Genomic DNA, 15,525 nt, shown 5'->3' on the forward strand with positions numbered 1-15,525 from the left:
GCATGTGTCTGGTTTTGGTTCCCCCATGGCTTAGAGCTAATGGAATCATTTAAACGAAATGCCCCGGCTGCAGATTCTGACTACTTCCTGTTGGGCCAATCAAGGTTCAGTGTTTCCCCTAGGATGGAGTCATGGCACGTTGGCCCAGCATAATTTGAGCGGGGCGCAAAGTGCGCCAATTTGTTTCTATGTGTCGGCACAAGAAAGGCTCTTGAGGCCTAGTACCAGGGCCGGTTCTAGACAATTTGCTGCCCTTGGTGAGATTTTAGGCGACATTTTATGTATAAAGAATAAATGAAAAATCTCTACAAAAAACAAATACACTGCAAAAACAGAAACGTATTGACATAGGTAAATATCAAAATGGCTTCAAATGTATTCAGTATTGTATGAACATGTTTGAATTGGGGGTGTACGTCACATCCTCTAGGGGGGTCCGGGGGTATGATTTTGAACATTTTACAGTAAAATGCTTCAATCTGGTGAACTTTGAGCACACAATTACTAGAGACCTGATCTAGGGGGTACAACTCTAAAACGCCTATATGAAACAGATCGGTTTACATTTTAATAATCAAATAAGTATGTGAACATAACCAATAACCTACCATAACCAATAACAAATAAAGGTAGCTTATTTTATTTTTGTTGTTCATTCATATGTTATTTTACCTAGTTAACATTTATTTATGCATATTTTTGTATCTCTCCAACTTTAAACAATATTTTTGGTTAACTTTCCTATAGTATACATTGGAATGATTTCAAACCTGTTCTTATTTATCCTAATAATTATGAAGGAGTGCCTTGAAAATATGTGTTTACATAATTTGTGGTCAAAATGTTTGAGACCCACTGAGATGACTTAGACTAAAACTAACTATCTAAATACTCAGTCCTTAACCTCACTGAGCCTCTCAGTCTGACAGGAGAGCTCTCCTCCACCCTGGTTGTAGAAACATCTACTTCTTATATCCGTTAGCGCAGTTAGCACCAGATTCTAATAGCAACAGCGCCGGTACCGGTGCTCCCTCTCCCTTGCTCGCTCTCTCGCTACCACGCTCGCGCTTTGGCTGTGAGCTGCGGGCGCCTGATAAGCCAACATCCCCCACTTTCATCACTTACAGCGCCCACCGTACAGGGCAAATTAAACGTGTAACCGGGGTGAAAAGGGTGTTACATTTACTTCATTATGAATGTTGTTACATGAAGGCCGAACATTTGGATGAGCGCCAACAGTCAAAAATGTTTTTTCCCTCCCAGAGGTACCAGCGCAGCGCCCCCCAGATCTGGCGCCCTATGCCAGTAACACAAATACTACAAATCTACATAACAAACAATCAAAAATGAAAAAGGGTCGCAACTTATTATTATTTAAAAAAATAAAAAAAATAAAGTAAAAATAAATATATATTCTTTTTTTTTGGGTACCTGGCTGGCGCCCCCTAGCAGCGGGACTCATATTTCAGCAGCGGCGCCGCGCCGCCACTATTTGTATATAGGGGAAACACTGTGGTTTGTGGAAAGCATAGCATTAAATGTTTCAGATAAATAAGGTTTTAGGTAACAAAGTATATATGAAAGGGAGAGTTTGTTTTCTTATTTTTGTATTACAAAGGAAAAGAAATGCTCGGATGCATTTAGGATTAAATTATTTACCAGGACTGAAGCTTTTAACCTGGATGGCTTTTAGGGACACTCATCTCAAGTTGTTTCTACAGCGCACTTTGTAATACCGCTGTCATTTATGCATGTTTTCTTCCTCATTTATGTAAAAAGTCAGTATCAAACATTTAGATCAGGGGTGCCCACACCTTTTCAGGTTGGGAGCTACTTTTAAAATGACCATGCCCAAAAGATCTACCTACAGCAGGGGTGGGGAACCTCCGGCCTCCTCCTTTGCGTGGCTGTGTCTTTAGTTGAAAGCCCAGTGGCGATCTGTTCATCTGTCATACTGATCATACAGTCAATAACGTTGTTGTTATTAGCATCTGGTTAGCTAGCTATGCTAACGAATATAAGAAGCTTTTTCTCCAACCAGTGAGGTAAAGGCACATCTTTATATGATCATTATAGTTATAGAAAAATAAGAGAATAAAGTAAACAGGTATACAATACTAATATGACAGTAAAAAAAAGTTGTTATTAATAAACAAGAATACAGTTTAAAAGGGAAGTGATTTGTAAAATATCCATAAAGAAAAGAATCTGCTTTCAGTTCTGTTTCATATGGGTGTTGAGAGATGTATCCATAGATCTCTTCATGTTACTCTCAAAGTGCACCAGATTGATGCTTTTAACTTCAACATTTAAATATTTTTTTCCTGGTGGTGCATGCCCCCAAACCCCCCTAGATGAGGTTAGATCTGCCCCCCCCCCCCCAAAATCATGTCCACATGGATATGAAACTAAATACATTTGCACACATCTTGTGTCCATATCTTTCTGCTTTGGTGTTCATGCCACGGTCCATGATTGCGCGGGTCATGGTCAAATATCTGGATTAAGAGGTTGCTTTTTCTTTGCACAGCATGAAAGAAACGCGAAATGAATGGGCTGTGATTTGAGTTTTTTAAGCAGACGTTGAGTTCAATAATTTGTGCGGCCCTCGAAGGATGTTGTAAAAATTGAAATGGCCCTTGAGAGGAAAAAGGTTCCCCGCCCCTGACCTACAGGGCCGCCCCTGCCCAATCTGTGTCTCGAGCACGAGGGGGGGGGGGGGGGGGGGGGGGGGGGGTGGTGCTAGTGGAGTAAACGGCGGATAAACTGTGGCGCTTACACTAATTCCGCCGCATAAGCGCATAATAGTGATAATAGAGGAGGTGAGGCCCCCTCATAACTGCATGAACCTGTATGGCACAATACAACTCAGACTGGCTTACCTGTACGTCAATCAAATGCCATAGTCAGGATGGATGATAGGCTAACTTTAAAAAAAAAAAAAATGTCAATGCCATGCGATCTACCCACACTACCTTTGCGATCGACGTAATGAGCACCCCTGATTTAGATAGTATGGGAAGCATTTAAAGTCATGGATAATTTGCTACTCAACTGATAAAGGATGGAGAGGATTGAAAGATGAAGTCAAATCTGAATACTACTTCTGAAGAATTAATGAAAAAGCTGAAAATAGTCTACAAATATTAAAGAGACATATGAGTGTGACACATCATAGGCCTCTGTGACTTTGCAGAGCGCACTTGCAAGAACATGAAGAAACAGCATTTGTCAAATAAAAAAAAAATAGTCAGGTAATAAGGCCAATAGAATGCTGGCAATGCGGCTAAAACAAATGAACAAAGAAATTATGGTAAGAGACAACTTAAGTTCAAGACGCATGAATAGTGGTGCTAAACATATAAAAAAGTAATCTTGATTTAAAGGGAGCTCACAAACAAAAACCAACAAAGTATATATTTACCCGGATTGATCAAAAGAGAACAAGGCCACATGCACACCACTTTTTATTTGGTTTTCTGTGTGGTGCAGAGAATCATTTCCCCAAGAGTCCAATTTGAAAGAAATGCATCGATTTGTTGTTAAAGATTTTCAATCACAGGGACCTTTTTCAAGATATCCTCTTAAATGTGTCTTCAGAAACATGTTACAAACCCACTAGGGATGAGGAAGGCAACACAATTGGTAATTAATTATAATAGGGTTTAATGGGATAACAAACAGGTGTACAACAAAAGAGGGCAAATATAGCCTAAGCCAAACTAAAGAGCCAAAAGGGCACAGGTAAACTGCTAAACAGAAGGAGGACTCTAAAGGTGAGCCAAAATCCACACCTGACAACACTACTAATTACTACTAATCACTGCTAATGAGAGGCCGCAGGGAAATGCAGCTAACACACCTAACAAACCAAAACACGCTACTCTAACACATATCTAAACACACTACTCTAAACACATATACCACACGCTACTCTAAGCACATATAACAACACGCTAACACACAACACTAACCACGGATCACACAAGTTCTGACAGTCTAACCAAGCGGCAAACTCTGGGGAACAGCCGGGACGCCAATAAGGAAATGCCACACACTGCAGTTCATACATGGGATGCTAGGGACTGACTGCAGAAAGGAGCAATTTCCATAGACTCCCATGTTAAAATGCCCAACTTTACAGCAGAAAAAAAAAAGTTTCTACCCATGGATGCAATAAATATTATTATCGATATAGTTGGATTCCACCTTCATGATTATGAATCTGTGAGTGAATTGTTTTCTAACACGACCCTTTTATTTATATTAGGTCTTAAAGTTTTTGCATAAATTAGGGCGTGGTCACTTTGATGGACATGTACATGCCTCACTGTCAGCTAACAGCAACTTGTCCACTCTGCTAGGCTACAACCATAGAGGCTACAACCTTAGTTAGTCATAGTAATGTACTTGACCCTTTAGCTTTAGCCGTGTTCGTGGTGATTGTGCCTTTTAGGGAATATTGTTACAAATACCAGACAAGTAAAATGTTGTGCTGTGCGCTTGAATGTACTAACAGAACTTCCAAGAAGTCTAAAATTATAATATTATACATGTTAACCCCGTTCGCAGGTGTTTGTGTGCTTAGTAGCTTAGCTTGTTACTTATTAGCCAGCTAAGGACGCAACCCTGTATACATACATATACATTTTAGTTTATGATTCAGCCTTGGGTAAGACTTTTATAGTCTATGACGCCCATAATGCTAAACGGGAGCAAATGTTAATAGGGGACCCAATTATCCCAGTGGTGGACGCCGGAGCTAACGGAGCCGCAGGGGGCTAGCTCCAGCCGGCGTCCCGGAGCTAGCCCACAGCGGCTCCTTTAGGTCCGGGCGGTGGAGTCTGTTGTTATAACTGGAGATCAAGGAATGCAGCGAAACGCAGACTTGGTTCGCCTGCTGTAGTAGTAGCTAAATAAATGATGTTGAACAAGGATTATGAAGCTGAACATCGCCACAATTGTTCTGCTATGTATTTGTACTTCTTTTCTTAACATGTGAATGACAAGCATTAAGAATAACAAAATACAGCTAATTCTCTTGCAGATTGTCTCATTTGATTGTGAATGTAACGTTTATATAGGGGAACTACACTGTTGGCAGTAACTTGGTATGCATGTATTTCATGTTAGCTTAGCTTCTTAGCCTGAGCTAGCTCTGTTTACTTCCAGTTCGGAGGCAGCAGGTCCCGCCTCGGCTCCGCCTCTTTGCCCTTATTTGGAGCAGGTGGGATTAGACTCTGACGTTGCTGTCAAGCCGTTAGTGGCCAACTCCGCCTACTAAGGGCTTCTCGGCAACTCTGCAGAATCCTATGGGTGACGTCATGGACACTACGTCCATTTATATATACAGTCTATGAGTCTAACGTGTCCACGACACCGGAGCAAAAATTAGTGAGGTGTCTGATCGTAGCAGAGCCTCCAGAGTGATAGCTGTCTTCAGGCTTTGTAGCGTCATCTCCGGCAGGTGTGCGCTGGGATGGCTCGGGGATTGGAGCGCGTCGGGCCCGGCGTGCCCCAATCACAATCTTCAGGAGGCGGACCAGGAGATGGCAGCCAATCATGTCAGGGCAACCGCACAGCTCATTTACATACAAAACAGAGTAACACACTTAGGAGGACCAGGAAGACAGCAGCCGTGACACACTCCCCCCCCCCCCCCTTTAAGACCCAAACCCACAGGTTTTGTGAAATTACACACACTAACAATCCAATCTAGTAACACACACACACGAATAACACCAACCAACCTGGACAAAACATCGGCCAACACACTCTCTGAGCTCTTTTATTTGACGGGTATCTAACCTGGTAGTCCCGCTCGATCAGAGCCCATTGCGTGAGCCGCTGGCGGTGCCAGTACAGGCGAGTCCATAACATGAAGGGATCGCAGCAAATACACATAACAATTACCCAAGAGCTAGATCCCACACAAATCTCAAGGTACCGTAAGGCTAACAACAGACTGAAAGTGACTAACTGATAGCCTAGCAGACTCTCGGATTACCGGGGAGGCGTGTCTGAGCCGGCATGTTGCGCTGGTCTCGCGACATCCTCGCGAGAAGGGGAATCAACCTCTACTGACTTTTCCTCTGCCACAGCTTTATCTGGAAGCACCGGCACAAAAACAGGCTCAAACAATGAGACATCAGAGTCACCTTTACTTGCCTGTGCGCGCGCGTGTGTGTGCCTTTTGGCGGGGTCCTATTCTGCCGCTGTTCCTTACGCTTCAGAGCTACACAGTTGGTGATGACATGTCCAGGTTGGTGACAGTAAAAGCACTTCCTCGCCTCTCTTGTTACTCTATACACATTTAACGGCTCAGAGAATGGTGCGGCGGACACACTGCGTCACCTCTCAGTAAAGACCGGGGTGAACACAGATTTATGTGTCAGTACATATTCGTCGGCTAACACAGCAGCAGTCGGGAGGGAACTTACTTTTTGTTCATTCAAGTACTCAGCAATGCGGTCAGGCAAACATTTCTTGAATTCCTCCAACATAATCAATTCCCTCAGAGCGGTATAATCCGCGGCTTTACAGGAAGAAATCCACTTCGCAAACCGCATCCCTTTTACTGGTTAGGACCCTTCCTAAGGTGTCTACATTTCTGTCTGTAAGCTTCGGGAATGAGTTCGTACACTCTGAGGATAGCTTTTTTAACAGTCATAATAAAGACTTTCTTCCAAAGAAAGAGCAGCCACTGCTTCCTGAGCTCTCCCGTGAATTTTACATTGCACCAGGAGTGCCCACGATTCAGCCGGCCACCGCAGCGCTGCAGCAATGCGCTCAAATGCGCCAAAATATGCGTCCACTTCAGTCTCCCTAAAGATTGGCACTAATGATAGATGTTTACTCACGTCAAAGGCGGGTGGATGAAATCCTACGGCCGGGACAAAAGCGCCGGATGCGTGCAGTTGCGAGTCCAACTCCAGCTGACGCAACCTGACTGCTTTGTCGGCCTCAATCTCCAGCTTCCTTACTTCCAGCTGAAACTGTATTTGTCTGCTCTGCTCTTTGTCTGTTGCGTCCAGCTGAAGACGAGGGAGACAGACCTTTAGTTTAGCCCCCTCTCGGGACCCAACTGAGCCACCAGGGGATAGTGCTTCATGGCAAGGCAACGCGAGCGGTGGTGTAAACCGCCCGTTGTCCTCACTGTCTCCACTGTCCCCACCCTCTCCCTGAGCAGCTGAAGGCTCCATCTCAAGCTCTTGCGTCTCCCAATCTTCCGGTACCGCATCAGATATTGCAGGCAACACAAGATTACCCCGTTCCACCAACTCATCCACAATGACAGCCTTTAAATCCACTTTTAATAACTGCCTTACCTCCGTGAGCCTGAAGTGTTGCGCAATCTCCACCAGGTCTTCCTTACGACACTGATCCAACTGCTCAACTGACGGTCTGATTAAAAAGGACTTTAAATCAAACGATGCCATACCCAGGTGAACTGCACTCAAAGTTTTACCTGTTACCACCAAACCCACTTATAACCCCAGGATTCAGATGAATGATCCCGGACGAGCCCCCATGTATGTTATGAACCCACTGGAATTGGTAATTAATTATAATAGGGTTTAATGGGATAACAAACAGGTGTACAACAAAAGAGGGCAAATATAGCCTAAGCCAAACTAAACAGCCAAAAGGGCACAGGTAAACTGCTAAACAGAAGGAGGACTCTAAAGATGAGCCAAAATCCACACCTGACAACACTACTAATTACTACTAATCACTGCTAATGAGAGAGGCCGCAGGGAAATGCAGCTAACACAGGGAAACCAAAACACGCTACTCTAGCACATATCTAAACACACTACTCTAAACACATATACCACACGCTACTCTAAGCACATATAACAACACGCTAACACACAACACTAACCACGGATCACACAAGTTCTGACAGTCTCACGTGTCCACGACACCGGAGCAAAAATGAGTGAGGTGTCTGATCGCAGTAGAGCCTCCAGAGTGATAGCTGTCCCCAGGCTTTGTAGCGTCATCTCCGGCAGGTGTGTGCTGGGATGGCTCGGGGATTGGAGCATGTCGGGCCCGGCGTGCTCCAATCACAATCTTCAGGAGGCGGACCAGGAGATGGCAGCCAATCATGTCAGGGCAACCGCACAGCTCATTTACATACAAAACAGAGTAACACACTTAAGAGGACCAGGAAGACAGCAGCCGTGACAAGCATCTTGTGACCAAAACATCAAATCTTTTCGAATAAATCCATGATCAAGTGATGCCTGTATGATGGATTTAGAAAGTATTAAACACAATAATTGATATTTAAAACTTTAAAACTATTTGTTTGGCTGGATCTATCCTTGAAATACCATACATTCATTAAGGTCAGTTTGTTTGCTACTGCGCTCTCTTTGTCTCTGTCTTTGTTTCTCTTCATATATTTTCTTTTATTGGTTCATTTGTTTTTCTCGTTCTTTCCTGTCAACTAGGAGATGGAAAATAAATGTTATGACCGCAGTAGTTTTGTTTACACACTCTATTATTTTACTAATGAGACAACTTTTAGCCTACAGCCTGAAGGTTGCGTGATGGTTGTTTTGATTATTGTCGCTTCACTTGGATGTGTGTAGGTTCATGGGATGGTTTAAACGTGCTCTTTTTATCCGACTTATTGAGGATGTAAGCAAGTTGTTGATGAGATATCAACTCTCAATTTTCTCTTCCTTCCTTCCCTCCGCCCTGTCGTGGGGATTGATGCAGAGAAAACTGCTACATTATAATACATTGTTAGTTTTAAAGTCTGAATTCAAGGTTATCTCTGACTAGGGAAAGGACATGCAGGTTCCCTATTGTAGAAGTATTTAGCCACTTGCAGAGAAACAAAGGATCCCATCTGTAAGAGTATTTTCATGCCGTGTGGTTCAGCCGGCTGTCCCCAGCACGTCGGACTGTAACGGTGAATCATAATAATATGCCCGACACATATCTGCATGATGTGCAATCGGCTGTGAATATGCTTGTGCTTTGTCGAGCAACCTAATTTGTTGTTTTTGTGTACTTTGACTTTCAAAATCAATCTTTAGCCCCTGAGCACGGATGGCATGTGGAGAGCACACATACAAAGTTATTGACCCATTTTGGAAGTTGGTTATTTATGGAGGCACATTTATCCATTGAAATTTGTTTTAATATTATTTGGAAATGGCAACCAGTGTTGTTATCTTAACACTTTGATTGATTTATATACTGCATTGACTTGTTTATGTCTCTTATGCTGGTGTTATGTATTGTGTATCTTGTTTTTTATGTGTTTGTACGTTGACCTTGAGAGCCTTGAAAGGCGCCTATATAAAATAAATGAATTATTATTATTACTTTACCTCCTCTCACATGTTACTTCTATCATCTTTACACATATCACTAGAAATAGGGACTGTACTCTGGGAAGGATTTGGTCATGTTAGGGTTAACTCTGGGTTTTTGGTCCCATGACGGTGGGTAACTTGTCCTGCGAAACAAAACAAAAGAGGTCAACACAAAAAAAAACACATCCTACTGACCTATCAAAGCACAGGAAACAGGTTAAATATCAGTTCCAGACTTTTTCTTTCTCCTGCAACTCCGGTGTCAAACAAACTTGTGAGCAAATAAAAACTAAACAAACAAAACACAATTCTAAGCTTTAAGTACCGCAGGCAGCAGCAACTGTGCTGCTTTTAGGCTGGATTATGCGGTAAACGTCAACATATTGTAGTTTGCTCTTCATGTGTCAAATATGCCGCTCTTCTGAATTGAATACAACTTGAGAATTGTCTTAGGCTAATTAAAATGCTTGTTTTGTTCTTTGGAGCACAAATACAAAGTGATTGACCCTTAAAGCCACTGTTTTCACACTGTTTATAGTTTCTAATCAGCACATTGCAGTGAAAAGTGGGGAGTTGGAACACACTGCCACTGAGAATGAGGAGCATTGTAATTTCTCACATAGTCTGCCACAGTGATCAATTTTAAAATGCATTTTTCAGTTGAATGACTGATAATCAAGCCAGCAAGATTACCAAACAGGCACTAAAGGGGGGGTAGAATAGATCTCAATCGATCAGAAACTAACAGATTGTTCTGTTGATATATATCGGTCTGCTTCTCAGTATGTGGGTTTGCAACATCCAGTGGCTAACGAGCATCTTTTTGTCATTTTTAATGCAAAATACAGATTATATGATTCAGTTGAGCAAAAAACTGTACTTTGCATAATTCTAAACCTGGAGCAAGTCAGTGCACTCAAACTTGACCTCACAGCGCAAAAAAGAAAAAACACCAACTTAAATCTTAAATTCTTAACCACTGTTTTAATTCTTTCTTTACTGAACTCGGTGGTTTAGTCAACACTCTTCTCTCTGTACAAACTACTTTTTATCTTTTAATTACTGCTGACATGCCCGTTCGATGTCCACCGAACTCTTGTCTGTCTCGATTTGTCAATTCTTAACAGCGCAATCCATTTAGCTGCCATTCATTTCCTTTAACTTTAGCTTCTTATTTCCCCCCAGAACTGCCGGAGCCTCATTTCTCTAAGTCTGTAGTTGTCAAACCTTTTTTTATTCAGCGGAAATCTTCTCTTAGCACTCCTTTCTGCTTAAAGAGCATCTTGCAGGTTTTTATTTTTTCTACATTTATGCTTAAACTTGCTTGAAAATTACAATTAAAAAAGTGAATGCAGGATTTGATATGTTTTACGAGACATAAGGGCAGGAATTCAGAGGGAAAGGAGCAATTTTTAGCTCTGCTCTTAAAAACGGCTTTTTTTTTTAAGGTCATACGTCAAACGCGTCATATTACATCACGCAGGGGAAACATCTCCGCTCTGTGACTGCGGGTATAGTAGAGTTGCGTTGAGTAGAGCGGTTGTGTTTTAAGGAGCTGGTATTTTTCGGTAGTTTTACATTGTATTTCACCATTTGTAATCATGGTGCAGCATTGTGTTTGTGCAGGTTGCACAAAGACCAGCCTGTCAGGACATCGAGTCCACAGTAAAAAGGACCGGAGCTAGCGTTCGTTCCTGGGTGCGTTGTGCATCCACCTCCCTGCAGCACATACTCTCCACAGCTTTATCAGGAAACCGTATTACTTCTCTCTCCCCCCCCCCCACTGCTCCTGGTCTCTTGGACGCCTAGCAGGCTCATAATTATAAGGTTGTGGTCCGTCATATGCATTCGAATATTCATGTTCAACTTCTTCTGTGTCGAAACTAGCATTGGGATCCATGTTTATTAATACGTTACACCGGCCGCTCTCCCCCTTAGGTCCCCCGTGTTACGTCACACGCGGGAGGTCACGTGCCGAGGCTTTTTTATGCGGAAGTGAACATTTCTTACAAAAACGACGCCAGATGTCACTGTCGTGTATATTTCTGTATATTTTTTTGAAAATCTAGTGTATTCATCATTTTCCTACACATTTATTTACAGGTGTCTTTAACCTGGAAGTTGCTCTTTAAGCATTTCCTCCATGTTCTATTTCAGTTTTTGTTATCCCTCTATTTTTACACCCATCTTGCATCCCCATATTTTCCTAATCCCACCATTAGTTTAACAGTTGCCTGTCGCAAGTGTTGTTTTTCAACATCTCCCAGCCTTCTCTTTTATCACTGAATTCTCTTTGGAGCTATACTTGAAGGCTTTGCCTGCTTGGTGTGTGACTAAAGAAAGTGCTGTTGATCTCATGGCTGAACATTGAGGCAAAACTAAACCGATTGTATCCCCATCTATCATCTCATTTCCTATCTTAAGCCACATCTGCACCAGGCCCCAGAAATTGATTTTCTTTCATAATGTGAAGCCAGCACTTTTATTTATGCTTCTGAGTACAGAGGCGGGTTTTCCTTTGCATTGATACACCTGCAACACACACGCAACACACACTAAAGTTATTCTCTTGTTAATATATCTGCTTCTGAGCAGTACTGGTGATGCAATCACAAGTGATTCAACTGCTGAAATGTCAAAGACATTAAACTTTATCTCGCCCTCTCTTCATCTCTTCCCTTTCAGGGTTTCCTGAACGCTGTGTTTGAGAGGCTAAAGCAGTTCTTGGAATGCTGTGAGTACTTGTGTCTTTATCTGTCTCTTTATCTTTGCTGCATCTCTGATTCGAGGCTCTTCCATTCAGTAGTTACCGGTGCCTAATCTAATGAATACTGTAGGCTCACCTACTCACATCATTAATGAGAAGATACCCAATGTCAAGGATGACAATCTTTGTACTCCTGAGAGCAGGTTAAGGATGCTTTAAATATGTCTTCCTGTATCTCTGAAGGTGACCCGACCTCATTCTGCACTATTCATTATTTTAGTTTTTCTTATCTATTTTTTTCTTTTCTTTGCTTCAAGCGATAACTGTCTGAACATTATAAATTATTCTTACCTTTCTGTCTCTCCTTTCAAAGCAAAACATGTAAGTCTCATCCATCAATATTCTGTTGGATTGTGTGAAAGTGATCCCTTACTGTGTTCCTGCCCAACATTACTCTTTTACAATCATTTCCCCATCTTAATATACACTTTAGACATCTTTATAGTTATATGTGCTTTAGTGTGATACATTTCTTTCATTTTTGTTCTCCCTCTATCATTCTCACTCTTTTAACCATTACTTCCTCTCAATTTCGCACCTGCTCTCTTGAAGTTGTTCCTGTTTACTCTTTCTTTTCTCTCTTAATCTCACGGCAAGTTATGTCCTCGTTCTGATATTGATACTAGAGTCTGCCAATGTTCTCCTTAAAGTGTAGATGAAGCATTACATGCTATGACAGTGTCTGAACAATCAGCAACGTGCTACGCAATCTTTTAGTTCCTGAACCATGGGAAGGTACTACTATGGTAGGGACTTTTTCTATCACCTAGAACTGTGATACGGCAACTCCGTTTAGCCTGTAGTGTGTAGCCTATGGTTGAAATACATATAGAGTTCCTGAGTTTATAAAATCATTCCCTTGGGAAAGTTTATGCGATGAGACACCCAACAAGTGACACCCTTTTGAGTGGTAGCTACTAGCCGCCCAGTTGAATGGCAGCTGTGTTAGCTCACTGTTGGATTTCACTATCACTGCTCCTTTCTTCTTTTCAAAGGGAGTTTGTCCTGACAACACCCAGTGAGTGAAAGATAAATGTCAGACACGACTCTAAAAACTGCCGTAGTAGCAGATGTCTGCAACAAATATCACTTCCAATATTTACTCTGCTGATGGAAATGGAGACAGGAGTCCTGTTGGTATTTGGGCAGATATGGGAACTGCAGCTCACAGCCGGGCTGGGGAGAGAATCAGCTCTGCACAGAATGATAAGGTCAGCTTTGTAAACTGGCTTTTTTTGGGGGCAGTCTTTTGGGTCCATGAAGATGTCTGGCTCTCTCTGCTAGATGTCTATCCTCCACCTGAGGCCACCTATCCATTTTCTGGCAGTCACCATTTTTTTTCAAGTTTATTTGGAATTTGTCATAAATAATTCATATTTTTCTTTTCTGTCTTCATTCTCTTTATTGATCTCAGTCCATAGATGTTATTAACATGTTCACTGGTTCAGATGTGTGACCTCAATAACTTTGATGACTTTACACAACACCTGCTCACCAGCTGTTTTACACTTGCACCAAGGAGACATTGACATGGACAGAAGGTCAATAAAATCAACGTTGTTTTGCTCTACATAAGCCCCTTAAATCTGAAAGAAGCAAGACAAAGTGATCTTTGAGCCAGCTAACCTTTTTCATCAATCTGGTGTCACTTTGAATGAGCAGTGGCTGATAGAAATGAATGTGTGTAGAAAGGGAGAGGAAACTATGACCCTGGCTGTTTACATTTATTGGAGGAAAGTCAGCGACCGTAATGGTTTCATCAATGAGGCCGACAAGGGAGTAAACCATAGGGGACATTTTTTTTGGCTCTAGCATCATGATTGGTTTTATGGAGCGAAACTGTACAACAAAGGTAGTCAGTCATTCATGGTCATTTTTTAGTTCCTTTATAAGTTAACTTTATTATATACACCAATGTGTAATGGGACCACTACAAGGCGGCAACGTGAGGTGGACATTTCACCTTCAACTACGTGGAAAAGTTCCTACTAGTAAATCAGAATACTTTTATTCCTTTATGTGACACTTTTTCCTTCCCTTCTGCTTGTGATATTTATCATACATATTTATTCGGTTCACGTATTTTTACCCTTTTTACATAGGGTCCATCATGTTGATAAGACAAGATCAGAGAAAGCATAAGCTAAATAATTAAGGAAAAAAAAATCATATATTTAACACATTTAGATTGAACAATAGTTGCCAAATATTAAAGATTATTATATAATTGTAGGTGTACTGCTGTGTATCAACCCTGAGTTCTCTTTTTGTGTTTCAGATCGACAGGTTGGTCCAGACAGCACATGCAGAGAAAAGCTGGAGAAGATGATCATACTGTACACTAAAACTGTGAGTTGACTTGTATATCAATAAATGACACATTTCTGTTTTGTCAATTATGAAAAGATGTTGCAGACTAATTATATCGTCTAACAAATGTGTGTCCTTCTTCTTTCTCCCCCTCTTGTAGTTGTTAGATTTCCTGGAGTACCATCCATGTGCGTTCATACCCCTAATCCAGCGTTCCCTGGAATTTGCCGTCAGCTACCTGTTCACACCTGCAGGAGAGGGAGTGACCTTTGAACGCTTCATTGTTCAGTGCATGAACCTCATCAAGATGATTGTAAAGAATGAAGCCTACAAACCTTCAAAGAACATCGAGGGTAGGATATGACGGCGGTGGGAAAGAGGGGCAATAAGAGTTTAGAATAAAAAGGATCAAAACGACAACCCAAGAGAGTAAAGTACACGGTAGACGAGTGATAATACTTGCAGACATCAATGAGGAGAAAGAAAACATTTAAGCCAGACAAATCAAATTTTGAAATTTCAAGTCTATGATTCTAAGGCCAACAGAAAACGCCACTAGCTCTTCAAAGCTGATCACTGACTGAAAGAACACACCACTGAGCGCCACAGTACATCACCAAGGCTCATGTTTATTTCAAGCTGACAGAAGCCTCCAGTGCTCCATTAGCTGTGGAGCACAGCACTCCGTCTTTGTTCTGCCAGCTAGTATCGTCTATGGTGAGACTTATTGAAGACCTTTCTTGGATGCAATCTTTCTCAGAGTGAGCCATATTGTGGTCCTCGTGTACATGGTTGGGTTTCAGTCAAATGTTTAAGTGCGCTTTGGCGGCAGAGCTAAATTCGACGTGAGGTTTGCTTTCTATTTCCAAACAGGGAAACAAAGTATATGGAGTATCAGGGTTACATAGCTAAAGGATAAGATGAGCCTTAAATGACCTAGCTCAGCTCGGAGCAGCCATCTGAATGATCTATTAGGCCCCTGCTGTCAGTCGGGTAGACGGACAGGTGTGTCCGAGAGTTTAACAACCACACACCCAGTTCTGTGAGAGTAGCTCGAGTTCAGAGGCCACAGGGTAAGAGGAGGTTTGGAAGTTTTAATGACGAGAAATCAGT

At 42.0% G+C, this 15,525-nt stretch overlaps 1 protein-coding gene across 3 annotated transcripts in view; it reads left to right on the plus strand.

Annotated features, from left to right (window-relative positions):
• The window catches only part of ipo11 (importin 11), a 126,924-nt gene that overhangs the window by 15,316 nt on the left and 96,083 nt on the right, over nt 1–15,525 (plus strand). For all 3 annotated transcript variants that reach the window (XM_079688104.1, XM_079688102.1, XM_079688103.1), the window contains exons 8-10: nt 12,021–12,069; nt 14,381–14,451; nt 14,573–14,765. In XM_079688104.1, coding sequence (XP_079544230.1) covers nt 12,021–12,069; nt 14,381–14,451; nt 14,573–14,765 — 313 coding nt within the window. The remainder of the gene's footprint in view (nt 1–12,020; nt 12,070–14,380; nt 14,452–14,572; nt 14,766–15,525) is intronic.

Source organism: Notothenia rossii, assembly GCF_949606895.1.
Source record: "Notothenia rossii genome assembly, chromosome: 6".
In the NCBI taxonomy this organism is placed as follows: domain Eukaryota; kingdom Metazoa; phylum Chordata; class Actinopteri; order Perciformes; family Nototheniidae; genus Notothenia; species Notothenia rossii.